This window comes from Nasonia vitripennis (assembly GCF_009193385.2).
Source record: "Nasonia vitripennis strain AsymCx chromosome 1 unlocalized genomic scaffold, Nvit_psr_1.1 chr1_random0016, whole genome shotgun sequence".
In the NCBI taxonomy this organism is placed as follows: Eukaryota; Metazoa; Arthropoda; class Insecta; order Hymenoptera; family Pteromalidae; genus Nasonia; species Nasonia vitripennis.
This window is the reverse complement of record NW_022279605.1, coordinates 109,636-129,096: the sequence shown is the minus strand read 5'-3', so window position 1 is coordinate 129,096 and position 19,461 is coordinate 109,636. Positions and strand designations below refer to the sequence as shown.

General features: G+C 41.2%; 1 protein-coding gene across 4 annotated transcripts in view; it reads right to left on the bottom strand.

Moving 5' to 3' along the window:
- The window catches only part of LOC103316355 (myelin regulatory factor), a 299,437-nt gene extending 281,538 nt beyond the window's left edge, over window positions 1-17,899 (bottom strand). For 2 of the 4 annotated variants that reach the window (XR_004345181.1, XM_032601471.1), the window contains exon 1: window positions 17,575-17,899. Coding sequence is in view for 3 of the 4 variants with exons in the window: in XM_032601471.1 (XP_032457362.1) it covers window positions 17,575-17,585 (11 nt within the window). In the remaining variant the exon portion in view is untranslated. Of the gene's footprint in view, window positions 1-12,019; window positions 12,131-17,574 lie in introns of those variants that run through there. The other 2 variants (XM_031922450.2, XM_031922449.1) reach the window with 2 other exon arrangements.
- Between the last annotated feature and the right edge of the window lie 1,562 nt (window positions 17,900-19,461).

The window sequence follows — 19,461 nt, the reverse complement described above, 5'->3', positions numbered from 1 at the left end:
AAAAATCTTACCGCGGCAGAGTGTACAGCGAACTATGCGCCAACCAACAACAGTTTCTCGCAGAGCAAGAGCGTAAACGGAGCCGTGAAAATAAAAACCGGCTAAGCGAAGCCGAAAGGCGAAAAAGCCGAGCAGAAGCCGAAATCCAACTAGAACAAAGGAGAAAGCGGTACAGGCGTGCATACGCAGAAGCGAAGCAAAGACAGCTGATCGAAAAAGAATTGCAAGCTAAACGCGAGTTCGACGAGAAAATGGGGCGTAAGGAGATCAAACCACTCCGAAAGCCAAGAAACCATCTACACCGAAAAGGCACACAAGCCAGTCAGGCCACGCCAATCCAAGACGAGGATTTCAAGTGGGAACGCACCGATCAACTCGCCGACCCGAATCCTCCAACTACCCAGAACATCGAATCAGCTGGGACGGACAGCGTGACCAGCAGCAGCGGCATAAAGCCTACAGGAGCGCATCCAAAAACAACAGCCCGTTGGTCGAATCATTCCCCCGACCCGATGGCGCATTACTTCAGCAACAAGAACGAACGCCGATAAAATGCTTTAGAACGGCGATTGGCTACCGCGATCATACGCGCAGTTCTTCCGCCGCAACAAGTTAAGAGGCCACGACATGTCAAAAATGTCAGAAGAAGAAAAGCTGAAAGCCTAGGTCGTCTTTAAGGAGAAACATCCACAGAAATCCGAAGAAGAAGATGACCAGTAAAAGAAGAAAAAAGACAAGAATAGTGTAGTGTCAGTTAAATGTTCAGACCTCCCGATACGAGGAAACGTGCCAAAACGCGCGCAGTATGAATATGGACGAATGAGTGGGAAAATATTGTTAAATGCGACACACAAATATTAAGTGCAAAATACTGCACGCGGTTAACAAAAAAAAACCGATCGATTTTATTTCCTTTTTCATTATACTACGCATTGAAGCAAAATTTTGTTTTCTCTTTCCACATTTGTATGAAATCTTGATAAAACATAAGCCACTTGATATAAGCTATAATTTTTGCAGCAGGTCAAATGGCGGAAAAGCAATAATGAATAATAAATCCAACTACACTGCATGCGCAGCTAACTATACGGTTCTAACATTTGTCTGGAGAATAAAGAGATGATTTGAGTATTCGGGAATTACACATCCATTTATTTTGAAAATAAAACATTTTTTGCGAATATTTTTGGTAGAATCATAGTTTAGCACAAAAAAGTGCTAATGAGTCAAAAGTTAATTAAAAACAGTAATAATATCCATTTTTTCTGGATACTATAAAATCCAAACACCAATATAGAAGTAAATAGTGTCGCGGCGCCGCAGCTTCGTATGTTTCTCAAACTCGCCTTCGTGGCGCTGCCGCGCCACTTAATTTCTTAATTTTCTGATTTTTTTTTATATAGAAGTACACGAGGGAATTTTATAGCACAGTGTGGCTCAAATCCGCTGTTAAGTCACGCTTATCTGTGACTACAGTAGTCCTTGTTTGCACCGTGAGGTTAGCGCACGAGCGTAGCGAGTCACGAATAGGCGAGACTTGCGGACTTTAGCAGTCTGTGCTATAAAATTGTATACGATACTCTTGACTTAAATGGTTCAGTGTTACACGGCGCTTAGCGCCCTCGCTACGCTCGGGTACTAACTGTGCCGTGTGAAAAAGAACCATTTAAGTCACACGTATCGTAATGTACTATTTAATGACTTGCGCGAGATATTTCATCATATTAAATGTTTTATATGAAATATTCATTTATTTAATAATTAAATCTTTAGTTACTTCACATATTTAGTAAGCATTGCTTTGTTAAGGGAACTTATAAATAGATCGTTTTTTATTTTAATTAAAATACCTGGTTGATGTATATCATTACAAGTTATAACATTTGAATCATTTCTTTGTGGTATTATCCAATGTTTTAAATGTTTAACGCATACCTCAGCATTTTCAACTAGATAAGTGTCTTGAATTTCTATTAAAAAAAAAAGAAATATAAACATATTAATTGTATCACTATATTTTATTTTACAAATCTTTTTAACTATACCAAAATAACCATCTTTTGTTCGAAAGACTAGATCATTAATTTTTTTTGATTGATTGTATGTGCAAAAAGTGTATCGACATCCATTGGGAATAATTTTGCAATACATTGTACATATACTTATTTTTTAAGACATTAAAGAAACTCCTTTCCGTCGAAACGATCAACGTTGAATCAATGCTGATTTTAATATTAATTTCAGTCAGAAATCAGCGTTGATTCAATCAGGATTCAATGCTGAATCCACGTTTAATCAACATTGAATTTGTCCGAAAACGCAACGTGGATTCAGCGTTGATTTCAGACTGAAATCAATATCAAATCAGCATTATTTCAACGTTGATCGTTTTGACGGGGATAAAGTTAACGTTGTCAAAATCTACGTTGATTCAACGTGGATTCAGTATTGAATCAAGACTGATTTCAGACTGAAATAAATATTGAAATCAGCATTATTCTAATGTTGATCATTTTGACGGGGATAAAGCTAACGTTGTCGAAATCTACGTTGATTCAACGCGGATTCAGTATTAAATCAACGCTAATTTCAGACTGAAATCGAAATTGAAATTAGCATTGATAGTTTCGACGGATATCGAAATTCGCATTGATTTAAATATCAAGTCAGTATCGATGCCGTATTGATTTCAGAGTGATATTAGTATCGACTTATTTCGATTTGAGGATAAAATCCTTTATAGTTGAAATTGTTTATTTATCACAAAGAGTTATTACTTTTTATATTGTCATGTATTTACTTATTAATATATTATATGTACAAAAAAATATAATAAATTTTAATTAACATTTTATCAAAAATAATACATATTTGGTGCTGCAATAATATAAGATATTTTTTTAATTTTCGTAAGTATTATAATTTTTGAGATTTTATCAGTTGCGATAGCTATTGATTCTTTACTTATTGTTGCAATTTTTAAGGGCATCGCCATACGTTCAATTTTCTGTAATTACATTTTTACAAATTGTAAATTCTTTCATATTTTCTGAATGTACTATAAATTCTATAATCTTTACAAATTGACCTTCTGATGTTTGTGCATAACAGTTACAAGTTCGCAAAGATTTTTTGTTTTGACGATATAAATACACAATTGTCTTTGACCATTCTTAAATATGAGTAGGTAAAATCTTCATGCAGTCCAAGCGCTTCAATGTATGACTTCTTAGTAACGGCCGATCTCCCAAAATATCTACAATTTAACATTTTAGTATTTTTTTTTCGTTTCCTTTGACATGTTCCTGCATTATTTCAGCACTTTGCTTGAAATTAATTTGTCTACAAATTTGATGAAGGACACCCCTAGCAGCTTTGACATTTCAAAGAATTTTACCTTTACCGATTTCAAATCCAAAGTCTAGGTGAGCCCATAAATGATCCCAATATATAACGCTTTGAATTTAATGAAGCAATTGACGTATATTAAATGTCATTGGCTTTTGTGAATAAATACGCTCAGTTTTGGCAACACATTATTTCAGCATCTGCTCAGCATGAAGTAATTCTAATGTGCTTACAGATGAACTTATTAAAATGTGGACCGCCTGAACTAATAAAGCCCAATGTTTGACATAAATCTCAAAATTAGGAATTGAACTTCGCAAAGGTATGCTATAATATAATAGCCAATTTTCCCATTCCTTAGCTTTCCAATGTTTTCGATCTTCTATTGAACGAGTGTAACGAGTAATTTGAGTTGGTATTTTAAGTGAAAGTAAGATTTTGTTCATTTTTTAAATATTTTTTGCATGTATCGAGGAAGGTTTTTAGATTTTGTTAACCAATAATTGCCAAATTGTTTACAAACACCTAACAAAATACAATGCATAGGATCAACAACAAATGCAATTATTATATGTAATTTTTCAAATTTTAATAATGGTGCTATATTTCTCATACTAAAGACACTTTTTCCAGAATCACATGCTTCTTGCAAATGAGTTAATGTTGTAGGAATTACTCTATTTTTTGGTATGTAGTCTAACAGTGGATATTTAATAACCTTTCGTTTTTTTTTTTTTTTGCTCAACAAGTATTCCTGGATGCAAACACCAATTGCAACCATAATATGCATTAAACTGCATACTTAGGTGCTCTTGCAACTGAATCAACGCAACAAAATATTGGATATAATTTTATATTTTTAGTTTCCCCGTTAATGACACGAGGAATTCCTTTACCTGACAGTTCAATAATGTCACCAACAAATGCTTTGAGAAATATTTTCATTTTTGGCTTGTTTTTTCCATATCATAATGCGCAGGTAATCGGATTATTATTTCGTATATTTACAGGAATTTCATTAAGTATAATTTAAATCGGATAAATTGCAAATGTAGTGCTCTTAAAAACAGGTGAACCATCACTATTAAATATACATGTAACGTAGGAATTTGTATTCTCTGCAGAAAGTGATTGTCCATTGACAATGTCTTGTTGTACACCAGATACACTTTCCCTTTTGTTAATTATGAAATTGTAATATTCTCCATTGTATTCCAACAGATTTCGAATGTCGTTTCCTATATTAAATGTAACGAAAAAGTTGTCATTACTACCTTTTACTGCAAGGATCTTATTACATACTTCACAATGTACATAAGCAGTAGTACAACGATCGAACACTTTAATATAAATGTTACATTCTTTTCAATAAGCATGATATATTAGGTCATTAGTGGCAGAAAACAATTTAATGATACGATATTTTGTATCAGGCACACGACATTTTTATCACAAAAAACTATTAACTAATTTACATAAACTTTCTGTTCCGTCTTGTGTCAGGAAATAATGTATTGCAAATTTTAAAATCCCTAACAAAATTTCACATTGAGACACATTAACGATTGCATCACTGATTTTGTTACTATTTTCGTTGTTTAAAAATTCATCTAAATTAGAAAAGGTTTTCATTCCGCAGTCATCGTCAAAAGAATCCATGTTATATTCATCAGAGTAGTACGAATCCGAATCATACGGAATAAAATCATCCTAGAAAATAAATTTATTATATAATACAAGAATTATTTATCGCATTAATAAATGATTTTACATTGAAAGAGATTTCTATGATTTTCTTTGTAAACGTAATGGTTTTTTCAAGCCTTATTTAAAGCCCCATTGAAGAAATATTTATTTGAATCAATGCTACGTGTAATATCAAGAAAAAATGTAAATAAATTTTACTTTTTTAATCTTCAGCTATTCTTCATTCAAAACATTATGTTACAACAAATACAAAAAAGGCATACATACCTTAGCGGTCATTCCAGACCTTCTGAGAATGACAACTAATTCGGTTAATAAACCATGAAATTTATCAAAATCACAACAAATAATATTTTTCTTCTATATTAATATAATCAAGTTATACACGAAGTTTTACCTCTCTATCTTTTATAGATCCAGAGATTGGAAGGAAAATAAAATTTACATATCACCGCACCATTTTTAAGCAAAATTCATATTTTTCTGACTTGTTAGAGTAAAAAGCGACTCAGAGAAGGGACTTACAACATACTCTGTGCGACGCTGTGCCTCCCAACACAGGTGCGCAACACCTAGAGCCTCGCATGCACTAGGATTTTTCTAAACGTAGGATTTGACCGCGATCATCACGTTTGGGAGAACGCTAGGGAGAGGGGAAAATGACCACACACAATGGTTAAGTTTTATTGCACATGTATTTCGCCCAGCCCTTCCCTACAATACGGTGGCTGTAGTGCCTCCCGCGCACAGTTTAGCCATGCAGGGCTTACACTGGGACGCTTAAACACGAGCCACGCTCGTGCAGCAGACGGCTGGCCACAGGCCCAGGTCCAGTCCGCTGACGGCTGACTCTCTCTCTCTCTCTCTCTCTCTCTCTCTCTCGCGCGCGGGCTATGCCTCCCGCTTGTGGCAAGCCCGACCTGCTGCAGCCGCGCAGCTATAGGGTTTTCTCTTGCGCTGTCTCTATCTCACGCACACGCGTTTCCTCGCACTGTTCTCTCTCTCTCTCTCTCTCTCTCTCTCTCTCTCTCTCTCTCTCTCTCTCTCTCTCTCGCGTGCGCTGGCCAGACGCCTCGCGCAGAAGACGTCTTGGTGTGCGCCCGCACTGTACACCAACACCCTGGTCTCTCGAGTTCTCTCTCTCTCTCTCTAGTGTGCCCGCACCACACTCGTCTCACTCTCGGATCTCTCTCTCTCTCTCTCTCTATCTCTTTCTCTCTCTCTCTCTCTAATACTTTCTTACTCGCTCTCTCCCTGGTGGACGTCCGTCGGTGCTCCCGCCGGCGCCTCCCTGACTCTCGTGGACCTGGTGACGGCTAGCTTCCTCGGCTCTCCCACGCCAAGGCTGCTGGTTGCTCTGGTCCTCCGGACAATGATGGCGGACTGGCTAGCTTCCTTCCTCTCGTGCGGATGGTTGCTGGCTCATCCGGGTGTCGGCACTTGCTCGTGCCAACGCGCTGCACCTATGACTCTCTCACACTCTCGCACACTCGCACAACCTCGGGAGACTCTCCCGATTCTCCTCGCAACAGAGGAGGCCACGTATCTCTCTCGCACGTCGACGTACTCCGTCGACAGTCGTGAGAGAACTCCCCGATTTCCCGCTCGTTCTCGCGCTCACTCTCCACTCGCGCTCGTCGGGCCCGCGCATCTTCCTCGCGCCTGATTGGCTGGCAGTCCGCGCGGATAGCGAGTCGCACATCGGCGCCCACTGATTGGCTCGCGACATGCGGAGGACCAATCAGCGCGCGCGCCGTCGAGGCTCACTCTTGCGCCAACGATGCTCACTCTCGCGCCAACGATGCTCACTCTCGCGCTAACGTGGACGGTTAGCCGGCCCGTTCCTCGAACTCGAGGTCAGGCTGGCACTGACAACAACAATCCAACTCGCTTGTTTCTTCCGCGCACTCAGAGCTTGGCCGCATCGAACGAGATTCCTCGTATCGACGCGGCTGCGACGTTTGCAACGTCGCAATCCCCTCCCCTTAACAATGCTTCCTCTCTCGGAGAAGTTGGCCTTAAACCTTTTACTGGGTCCTGGGTCCAAACTTTCCTCTTTTCGCAGCATCTCTCCAGCTCCACTCTCTCACTTCCTCTCTTCTCTATTCTCGCTGACTCCTCTCTCGAAGAAGTTGGCCTTAACCCTTTCACTAGGTCCCAGGCCAACACTCTTCTCTCCCCTGCACATCTCTCTAGCACTACTCTCTCACATCCTTTTCTCTCCACCTCCGCTGACTTCTCTCTCTTCTCATTTCCTTCCTCAGCTCTCCGTCTTTCTAGCATTGCCATTTTTCTCCGGCAATCTAGACACAGACCTGAGTGGCTCACTCGTCTGCAAAGTTGTCATGATGTCTGTGGCAATTGCCTACGCGCAGGACATTCCCTTCGTGAATGTCCTTTTTGTTGGCATGCCCAGCAGATCATCTCCGGGCAATTCAATGCCCGGTGCCCCACTTTACAGCAGGTGAAGCACGTACCATCTCCTCGCCTCTCCCCTCGAGCCACGGCATTAGCGGTCGGACGCACCAGGCCGCGCCATACGGTAGCTCTCTTTCTCCTGGTTGAAGCTCTCTTTCTCTCACTCGTCCTCTCCTCAACCTCGATAGAAGGCAACTCGTCACCAGGGCCTGCATGCTCTGTCCTCTCGACTGCAGCGGCTCTCTGGGTCTCTTCTTCCTCCTTGTACGCCGCACCGGGAACGCGTATCTTCTCCGCTGGCAGCGGAGGTGCGTAACGGCTATCTAACTCTTTTAGCCGCTCCCAGCGTCGGCCGTACCTCTCCAACTCCTCCCAGCTGTTGACGCACTTTTCGCCAATAGCTCTCCGGTATTCCGGAAGGAGGTTCTGATATGCGATACGAAGCAAATCACATTCGGATGGAGGTCGGCGAAAGCGCGAAGCCAGATACTGAAGACTCGCGATATACGCCGCGATCTTCTCTTCTCTGTGCTGCGTTCGCTTGCGCAGATCTTCCTCCAAATCCTCCCGACAATACGGAACCATGTATCGGCGACGAAAGGCCCGGCAGAACATCTCCCATGTTCGCAGGCTCTTTCTCTTCGCCCGATACCAGCGGCTTGCCTGCAACTTGAAAATGCACGGCAACACCGCTAGCAGCTCGCGGTCTGGCACCGCTAACGCTACTCTGCACTCACACAGTCGATCAAAGAACTCCTCCGCCTCCTCGTGATCACTCTCGCCCGAGAACTGGAGCTCCCAATGCTTCAGGAACTCCAAAGCCCTGAGCGAGTCGGCTGATCTTTTCCGGCGTTCGGATGACGTCAGGTTCGCTGAGTTAAACTCGCAGCTCGAGTTAACTTCGAGCTCGCTGTCACTGCTCAGCAAACCTCTCTGTCTCCGTCTCTTTCTCGACGCACTTTTCTCTCTCCTCTCACTCTCCTCCTCCGACTCCTCTTCCGCACTCTTCTCTCCTTGTCCACTCTCCTCCTCCGACTCCTCTTCCGCACTCTTCTCTCTTTGTCCACTCTCCTCCTCCGACTCCTCACCCGAGCTCACACAGCTCCATTGCATACTCGGCCGACCTCCAGAGTTGCCCCAAGAGACGCGGCGTCGCACCGTTTCGCGCTCTGGCTCTAGCAACTCTTTGTCCGCGTCACCAATATCACTCGTGAACACAGACGGTCTGCCTCTCAGCTGGTCTAGAGTATCTGGGCGAACTGAATCAGTCATTTTGACTGGGGCTCGCAAACATGGCTTTCGCCCTATTCGCTCTTCCTCCATTTTACGCGTCTGTTCTATCGCCTCGACCCGTACCTGCTCTCGCGCCGCCTCCCTCGCCTCCTCACGGACCCGTTGCAGCCGCCGCTCATGCTCTAGCGTGGCTAACTCGTCCCGCAGCTTCGCTCGAGCTTCCAGGAGGGCTTCCTCGTAAGCTTCTTGCCAAGCTACAGAAAGCTCCTCCTCAAAGACTCGAGCTCTCGCATCCTCAAGAGTGAGTCCGCATTCTTCCAACTCTCTCACACGAGCGTCTCTCTCGCTGCGATCGACACTCACTCGGCTCGCATAGCCGCTGTCTACGCTGACGTCTATGCTTGAGCCCGAGCCTCCTCGCAACACATCTCCCTCGGCCACGTCACTGACTGTGCTGGAGGTTGCGCAGGCCGCGGTTCTTGCTATCGTCCTTTCGGACAACCGCAAGTAACCTGTCCGTTCGCACCTCGCGATCACAGTACACACACTGTCTCTCTCACTCGAGCACAAACTTGAAGATCTCTCTTGGCTCTCATTGTCACTCGACAACGAGACCGAGGAGTCTCCTTGCTTCCGACTTTCGTCGAAAAGCTTTACTCGCGAGACCCGCCGACGACGCTTATGACGTACTGTGTGCCAGTCGTCGCCGTTGGCTGACTCGCTGTCGCTAGAGCGCACGCGTCGCAGCACATCTCGTGGGGACACGGTAGAGCCTCCCACGCTATCACGTTTAGCGTTGGGCTCTACTCCGAGTCCCACTACGAACGGCCGTTTCGTCAGCTGATTCATCGCACAATATGGTGCGACTTCAACAGCTGACGACTGATCGCTGAGCTCTCTTCGCCGTCTTTCTCCATACGAAAATACGTCAGCAGCTTGCCTCGTGGCCCGCTGCGCATCTTTCCGTCGCTCACACTCCGCGCACTTTACACTAACACTCGCGAAAACACTTTACCTCTCCCTTTCGATGATCGCGAATCCCCACCAGGGATGCCAATTGCGACGCTGTGCCTCCCAACACAGGTGCGCAACACCTAGAGCCTCGCATGCACTAGGATTTTTCTAAACGTAGGATTTGACCGCGATCATCACGTTTGGGAGAACGCTAGGGAGAGGGGAAAATGATCACACACAATGGTTAAGTTTTATTGCACATGTATTTCGCCCAGCCCTTCCCTACAATACGGTGGCTGTAGTGCCTCCCGCGCACAGTTTAGCCATGCAGGGCTTACACTGGGACGCTTAAACACGAGCCACGCTCGTGCAGCAGACGGCTGGCCACAGGCCCAGGTCCAGTCCGCTGACGGCTGACTCTCTCTCTCTCTCTCTCTCTCTCTCTCTCTCTCTCTCTCGCGCGCGGGCTATGCCTCCCGCTTGTGGCAAGCCCGACCTGCTGCAGCCGCGCAGCTATAGGGTTTTCTCTTGCGCTGTCTCTATCTCACGCACACGCGTTTCCTCGCACTGTTCTCTCTCTCTCTCTCTCTCTCTCTCTCTCTCTCTCTCTCTCTCTCTCTCGCGTGCGCTGGCCAGACGCCTCGCGCAGAAGACGTCTTGGTGTGCGCCCGCACTGTACACCAACACCCTGGTCTCTCGAGTTCTCTCTCTCTCTCTCTAGTGTGCCCGCACCACACTCGTCTCACTCTCGGATCTCTCTCTCTCTCTCTCTCTCTATCTCTTTCTCTCTCTCTCTCTCTAATACTTTCTTACTCGCTCTCTCCCTGGTGGACGTCCGTCGGTGCTCCCGCCGGCGCCTCCATGACTCTCGTGGACCTGGTGACGGCTAGCTTCCTCGGCTCTCCCACGCCAAGGCTGCTGGTTGCTCTGGTCCTCCGGACAATGATGGCGGACTGGCTAGCTTCCTTCCTCTCGTGCGGATGGTTGCTGGCTCGTCCGGGTGTCGGCACTTGCTCGTGCCAACGCGCTGCACCTATGACTCTCTCACACTCTCGCACACTCGCACAACCTCGGGAGACTCTCCCGATTCTCCTCGCAACAGAGGAGGCCACGTATCTCTCTCGCACGTCGACGTACTCCGTCGACAGTCGTGAGAGAACTCCCCGATTTCCCGCTCGTTCTCGCGCTCACTCTCCACTCGCGCTCGTCGGGCCCGCGCATCTTCCTCGCGCCTGATTGGCTGGCAGTCCGCGCGGATAGCGAGTCGCACATCGGCGCCCACTGATTGGCTCGCGACATGCGGAGGACCAATCAGCGCGCGCGCCGTCGAGGCTCACTCTCGCGCCAACGATGCTCACTCTCGCGCTAACGTGGACGGTTAGCCGGCCCGTTCCTCGAACTCGAGGTCAGGCTGGCACTGACAACAACAATCCAACTCGCTTGTTTCTTCCGCGCACTCAGAGCTTGGCCGCATCGAACGAGATTCCTCGTATCGACGCGGCTGCGACGTTTGCAACGTCGCATCTGATACAAAATTTGAAAGCTCTATATATTGAATACTAATAGATATAGCTCAAAATGCAACATTTGATTTCAGCGCAAAACCAAGTTTTAAAAAAAATCAATTTTGAGAGCTTCAAATATAAAACTGTTTTTAAGGTTATATCTACTTCAAATACATGTATTATTGTAATAACCCAGTGCGTTCGTTTGGCCAATATGGCAGCGTGATTTGCGCGCAATTCAAATTGATTATATTTCGTCGACCGAGCTGTGGTTGTGTGAAAGAAAGGAATTAATCTTAGCAGGATTCTATTCGGTAATGGAAACAAACTAAATTTGCAATAAGCAGGACTTAGAATGATGTACTAGGTCTTGCGTTTATTTGACTGCAGGTTACAGAAATATGATGTGGATCGGAACGCGTCTCGGAGTTGTCTGCTTGATGTTCTCTCGTTCTGGAGCATCTCCCCTCGGTTTCTCTCTCCTCGATAGTATTTTGAGGCACTGGGGAAGGGTGCGCGTGGGTGACTGGAGTGGTGGAAAGGTGTTGACCTGGCTCTGCTGTGCTGCTGCCTTCTCCGCGCCTTTGGACGGCGTTGAGATTTTCCCAGACCATCATTAGTCCTCGGCTTGGGTCTCTGATTTATGAGTTTTCGAGTTTTGACGTTTTTGTAATGTGCGTTTGAAATTCGCGCGTCGCGCCTAGTGTGTGAGTTACGAGTTATCCGCGGTTTTAATAGTGGCGTCCTATTTGGTATGTTACATTATTCTATCTAAAATCATTAGACTCTCTTTGTTTCTCTTTACTTAATGCATATTATATGTATGTCTACTTTGTTCCTCACTTAGTCATTACCTGTTCATTATTGATTCGATGTTCAATTTGGTATTCTTCAGGATCAACGTGATTTGCTGGACGATCATCGTTAAATATTATTCTGCCTTGACGTGATAATTGCATATCCTGTAATGAGAAATTATATTGTGAGACAACGCATGAATTCATTTTATAATAAACATATCATGTGAGACCAATTCAATTACATTATTAAATAAAAAAAAGTGATTTTCAAATCAAGAAATAACGTACAAATGTAAAGTTTCATATTATTACAATATAACATATTTAATCATTATTCACTTTGATATTATCTAGCTACGTGCACTACAAATTTACAATAAGTTAAACAAAAATATAGTGTTAATTACGTACTGGTATATTATCTGGATCATTATTTGAAATTTCCATGACTTCTTAAGCATAGCTAATACCATTTAACCAGCTAACTGAATGAGAATTCTTAAAAACACATTAATATCAGGTTATAAATAACCTTAAGATATTGATATAAAATAATAGCATAAAAAGTAACACACTGCAATACTTTGTTGACCAAATCGTTCATTTTCTGCTGCACGTAGTGTTATTTTCTTTTGATTTGTAAAACCAACTACATACTCCCTTGATTTCTGTAAATTGCATATTATATATATATATATATATATATATATATATATATGCTCTCACTCTCTCTCTCTGTCTTTATCTTGCCTCGTCTCTCGTTCTTGCTCGTTTCGGCGCTCGTTGGCAGCTTGCTGAAACAATAATCTTATTACAATTAGTACATGATTAGCCGTTAGACATTTGACGTGCACTCGGCCGTCACAATATATATAATAATCTTTATTGTTTCACTTGTCGTGTTTACAATCTTAGTGCTTTCATTTTCTTTATTTACATTTTACTATACTCCTAATCTATCCTATCCTAATGTGTCATCTGTGTCTCTGTAGGTTATGTTCCTGTTTGAATGTGTGTGAGTGTGTGTGATCTCTCCTGCTGCTTCTGCTTTCGTGTCTGCATGTGTGTGTAAGTGTGTATGCCTGTGTGCAAGTCTGTCAGAGTATGTGTGTGTGTGTGAGTGTTTGTGAGTGCTTTTCCTCTATTCTACCTATGTGTGTGTATTGATTACATTAATCAATCTTTCTTCTCTCTTCTTTTTTCTATTCACCCTCGTCTGCTACTCTTCGTCCTCCTCCTCTGATTCTCCTGACCTCCAGATCTTGTATCGTCCCTCATCTCTTCTTTCTATCGCTTTTCCTTTTTTAACTATTCTATCCTTCTTATCGTCCCACTTGTACATTTCTCCTTCAATTTCGGCTACCCACTCTTTTTTATGCGTTACCTCGCCCTCCTCATCTTCATCCTCTTCTCTTCTCTGTTTCTCTCTCATGATTAATGCTGGCCCTTCTATCATCAACTGATAGCCACTGTTCCAGCCGTATTTTGCCTCCTTCTTTGAGTTAGCTTCCATGTCTTCTTTCCTCATAAAAATGATTTTCTTTGTGTCTTCCTTTCTCGTATCTTCCATTTTCCACTCTACTCCTTCCATAATATCATCTAACCAGTCTTTTATAGAATCTTCTTCCGTCCAATTATTTAGGTGAATTATTATGCCTCTTTCCCATACCTTACACTTATTGTCGCCTCTCCTATGACTGTAGCTGGCCGCGTCAGCCCTTCTCTCTCTCTCTCTCTCTCTCTCTCTCTCTCTCTCTCTCTCTCTCTCTCTCTCTCAGAATTATCACTTCTTCTTTCTCATACCCTCTTCTCACTCTTCTCACCTCCTGCCTTTGCTTTATCGCCTCCACTCTACTTTTCTTAGCTTCATCACGGCCGTCCCTCATCTCATCTATCTCCTTCTGCATGTTTCTCATCTTCTCCTTTAAAACCTCTACATCCTCTCTCACATCCTGCATTTTCTTCTACAGGGCTTCTCTTTTCTCTCTCTCGAACCTCGCCTTAATTTTCCAACCTTCCATCTTCTCTCTCAATTCCTTCATCTCTTTATCTTTCTTCTTGTCTCCATACATCTTCTCCTTTTCACTTTTTTATCTTTTCCTTTTTCTGCTTGTCTTATCTTTGTTAACCTCTTTTCTATCTGTGGCTCACCACGTGTTTTCTTTTCTGTGTTGCTCCGTTTCTCATTCCTCGTCCACGTTCCTATATCCGGCTGTGCAGTATTCTAGTCCGAGTCTGGTGCCTTTTGAATTTTCCACTGTTCCTCCCGTTCCGCTCGTATCCCCCTGCTCACTAAATGTCCCTACGTTCTATTTGGTTATTACGTCTGGTTCTTTCAGTTTTTCCCTATTTGTTTTTTATTATCCTCTTCTCTATTGCTACCATTACTTTTCGATTGCGCTTTGTGTTCTTTTGTTTGCTTTTTTCTCTCTTTGCATCAGATTTTCTTTTATATTTCTTCAGTCTTCTTCTTTTCTTTTCTTAGCCATATTATTCTATATAGCTTCGCCAGATTTTTTCTTTCCCCATTTAGAATATTTTTCCAGTTGTCCTGCCTGTTACCTGATTTTTACATCTCGAGAATACGTGCTCGTAAGTTTCTTCCTCTTCTTTACATAACCTGCATATTCTTTCCTCCTCTTTCAGCCAGTATTTGTATCCTCTTGCTTCATTTCCCATTCTAAATCTTTCCGTTATCGCTAGCCCCTTTTTCCCTGTGTTACCTACTCTCCTCGCAAGACTGTTTTTTCCAGTTTTCTTTTCAATTCCAACCATTCTGTTTCCTTCTTGCCTTTGCCTAATTCTTCTCTGAATTGACCTATGGCTTTTTCATTCTATATTGCTCTTTCTACGATTCTATCTTTCTCTTCTTCTGTTTTCCCGGGTAATTTTCCCAACTATATCTCTATTGCGTTGTGATCCGATTCTAGCCTATAAACGATGTTAATTTTACCTACCCCTCTTTTTCCTTCCTAATTTGTGATCACACAATCTATCACTGAGCATCCTGCTCCTCCTATGTATGTGTATTCTCCGTTTCGTCTCCTTCGGTATTACCATTTAATAAACTGAGTCCCATCTCTCTTGTTTTTTCTAGAAGTTCTTCCCCTTCTCTGTTTTTCTTTTCATCTTTCGATTTCCTGTTCTCTTCGTTAACTTCTTCGTCGAGTCCGCCTCCTTCATGATCCGTTCTTGCATCCATATATATATATATATATATATATATATATATATATATATATATATATATATATATATATATATATATATATATATATATATATATATATATATATATATATATATATATATATATATATATATATATATATATAGAGACGGTCTTGACGTCTCAGGAGAATTAGTGGACTGCGCTTTCGCCTGCCCCTGAGTGAAGCCAAAATTAGCCGAGCAAATTTGAGTTAGTGTAATTTTCGTTAAAAAAAAAATTTTTAAATGCATTCTTTACCATCGAATATTTATTTATAAACTGTTACTGCTGAGCGAGTTAACGCGAGCCATTCGGATGATATGAAAAAATTATTTAGTTATTGTAAAATTAATTTTTTTAATTTATAAATAATTATTTGATGGTAAAAAATGTATTATTTGATAATAAAAAAATGTATTTATAATTTTTTTTAACGAAAATTACACTATTTAAATTTGCGCGGTAAGTTTTGGCTTGCCGCACAAGACCGTCAAAAAGCTGTCAGAACATAATTAAATGTAGTTGGGTGTACTTTATAATTTGGTTTTTTATTGTCTAAAAGAAAATCTCTATTGAATTGAGATATTGCGATTGCATCGCATATTGCAAGTTGAAAATTTGCTTGGTATATTTCTTTTCGTCAGAGTTTTTTCTCCCGATATTTTGTCACGTGACCGGTCCAATGATGTGTATTATACGCCAGTGGCTACAGCAGTTAATCTACTTTACCATCATTTGTCTACTCCTGCTACTCGGTGACACTTCTGTTATATACGTTTGATCTTGTGATAATATTTACTGCTAACCCCATCGCATTCACTATCAGCGAAAAAAAGTAAAACCGGGAAAGATAAAGTCAAATTTCATCTTAATTTTATTTAAAGGCCATGTATATAAATCTATTTTTTTAAGATAAACAAACTCAGAAATCGTATATTTCTGTTTTGAGTGATAAAACCACAGCTACTGTAAGTTTAGTAAACTGTCTTTTACAGTTTTCCATTTTTCGTATTTCAAATAATATATTTAATTATTCATGCAGGACTACAAGAAATATAAATATAATTATATATTTTTGTGATAAATTTACTGCTAACCTCAACGTTGTGTTTACTTTGTAAAATTGAGTAAGTTTTACTTATTATAACATTATTTTATGTATGTATTCATATATTTATATAGTTATTTTTTTACAGAAAATGAAGTATGAATGTGTGTCGTGCGAAAGGACATTTAGGAACAGAAGTTCGTTGTTGACACATTCGCAAATTCACACGAAAAAAAAACTTTTGTTTGTGATATTTGCGACAAACAGTTCACTAAAGTAGGGAACTTAAATGTTCATAAAAAATCTCACTTACAGCAAAAAAAGTATGAATGTGAACTTTGCACATCTAAATTTGTCGCAAAATCACAATTACGAAATCATGTCGACACTCATACAGGTTACAAGAAATTTGTGTGTGATTTTTGTAAAAAAAAATTCAGTCGAAAATGTGTTTTAGTTGATCATATAAATGTGCATATGAATGGCGAATTATATAAATGCAAAATTTGCTCAAAAGAATATAAATATAAGCAATATTTGACTACGCATATGCCAGTGCATAATAATGATAAAAGGTATAAATGTTCAGTTTGTCTGAAAGGGTTTACAGATAAGAGTAATTATAATCGACACACAAAAATACATGTCTAATTCAAGCAATGTACATTAAAAGACAAATAAATATTTTTTTAAATAATATTGTTTTTTGTATGTATATATATTAAAATAGATTATTTAGCAAATTCAAAGTATAATAGGTCGCGGCGCGCTTTATCTAAAAAAATTGATTGATTGATTTTTAAGTCTATACAAAAGTTGATTCATATAGTCTTTGTATGAAGATTGATTCGTATAGTCGTCTTTGCTTAGATTGATACAAAAAAATGATGCAAAAAAGTTATAATTTAGATTGAAATAATTATATTTTTATGTGTATATATCAATATGCTGATTTTCACCAAGACTATTAATTGGCAATTAATATTGTAAACTTTGAATATATATAAAAAATTTATTCATATAGTCGTCATATAGAGATTGATTCGTATGGTCGTCTTATATAAATTCATTGAAAATTATGCAAAAAAGATATGATTCATATTTAAATAATATTGTTTTGTGTATATATATCAATATACGAATTTTTACCAAGAATATAAATTCGCACTCAATATCGCAAAATTCGAGTACCAAAAAAAACTTGATTCATATAATTGTATTATAACGATTAATTCATATAGTCGTCTTATACGAACAAAAACTTGATTCATATAGTCGTATTATAGTTTCATTAAAATTTAGGCGAAAAGGCAAAAAATTTATTCATATAGTCATCGTATAATTTCTTACCTGCATGTCATCACAACTAGAACTACTATCACTGCTACTCCTTCCTCTTTTTTATCATATTTGGTGGACTTTGGTAACACAAACTTTCCTTCATAATAACTTTTATATTCACCTCAAGTTTTCTTCATAGTTTAAAACAAAAAAAAAAAAAAATAACAGAATTTAGTAAAATAAAATTCTTGTAGTCTCCAGCCGTTACTACTGAAGCATATGTACAGAGGTCAGAGTACAGGGGAGAGAGAGAGAGAAAGGAAACGCGCCGTGTATTAGCTTGGAGCCAGACATGGGGTCAAATTAAGGAGGTTCTATACTAAACATAAATAACGCCAAAAAATTATGAAAATTTGCATACTGTTGGCGAGTCTTCGCGCCGCTTGCCGTCTATAGTAGACTACAGGGCTAATCTAGCGCCACCATGCGGGCAGCGCTAGGTATTCACGCGTGCTCTGCAAAGTACTCACTCTCCTGCCGACCGCTCTCGAAGCAACAGCTCCGTCGCCCGAGTTATATATAAGAAGAAAATAAAGAGATTTATAACAGAATATTAGAGCCTAGTTTAATTACGAGTTCTCCTCACCAACCATCCAACTAGGATTAATCTAACAGGTTGTGGGCCAGCTCGCTGGAATAGAGGAAGAACCGAGAAGAAGACGACTCAGAAGTTTTTATTTTTATCTTTGTTCAGAGGAAAATAAATCAGATGTATCAGAGGTCTAGAGGACAAATTTCAGAAGAAAACGTAAGTACAAGCTTTTGTAAGGTGTAGTCAGAGTAGTAATCAGATATAGCAAAAGAAAGTTTAATTTTTGATCGGTTTCGGGAGTGTGTTGTGTTACCGCATCGACAAGAAAAATGAGAGTTGCGTAAAGAATAGTAGGAAAAGACAGTGCGGTGTCTTAATAATTACAGAATAGATCAGAAGGTTATAGAAAATCAAAAGTCTTAACACGAGACAAAAGCGCGCGACAACGAAACGCACGAAAGCTCGCCGGCAAAAGCCTGCACGAGCCGATTCCGGGAATCGGGGGGAGGTGAGCCGCGACTAGCGACGCTGTCAGAGTCGAGCGCGCGGTTTGTTGTGCTCTCTTTCTCTCTCTCTCTCTCTCTCTCTCTCTCTCTCTCTCTCTCTCTCTCTCTCTCTCTCTCTCTCTCTCTCTGGATGACGCTCATCAACGGGTCGAGGAAGCCAGGCTGAATTACTATTATTCACGCTTGTCTACTCTAACCGACGTTGCAGAGATATGGAGAGAACTTGAAAATCTTGGCATTACCACCTCTAAATCTTCTCCACCTGCTCGGTTCTCTCCGGATGCTCTCAACGAACACTTCAGTTCCATCTCAAATGACCCTCAAGCTCCATCTGTCGAGGAGTATCTGTGGACCCTCGAGAGTCTAGACCTCCCTGAACACTTTATCTTCAGGGCCATCACAGAATCGGACGTGTTAGCTGCAGTTTCACATTTCAATACCCAGGCCAGGGGAAGCGATGGCATCCCACAGGTTGTAATCTCTAAAGCACTACCAATACTCACTCCTTTAATCTGTCAAATTTTCAACCTGTCTTTGAGTGAGGCATGCTTTCCCTCTGCCTGGAAATCATCGCTCGTAAGAGCATTAAACAAGATCAACTCTCCTACAGCTGTAACTGACTACCGACCGATTTCCCTACTTTGCTTTCTATCCAAGGCGCTGGAGTGGCTGGTGCACAATCAAATCTCTAAATACCTTGAAACTAGACTCTATCTTGATAGTTTCCAAACTGGTTTTCGCACTGGCCACAGCACGCAGTCCGGCTTGATTAAGCTGACTGATGATGTCAGGCTTGGAATGGACAGGAAGAAGGTCACCCTTCTGCTTCTTTTTGATTTTAGCAAGGCGTTTGATACA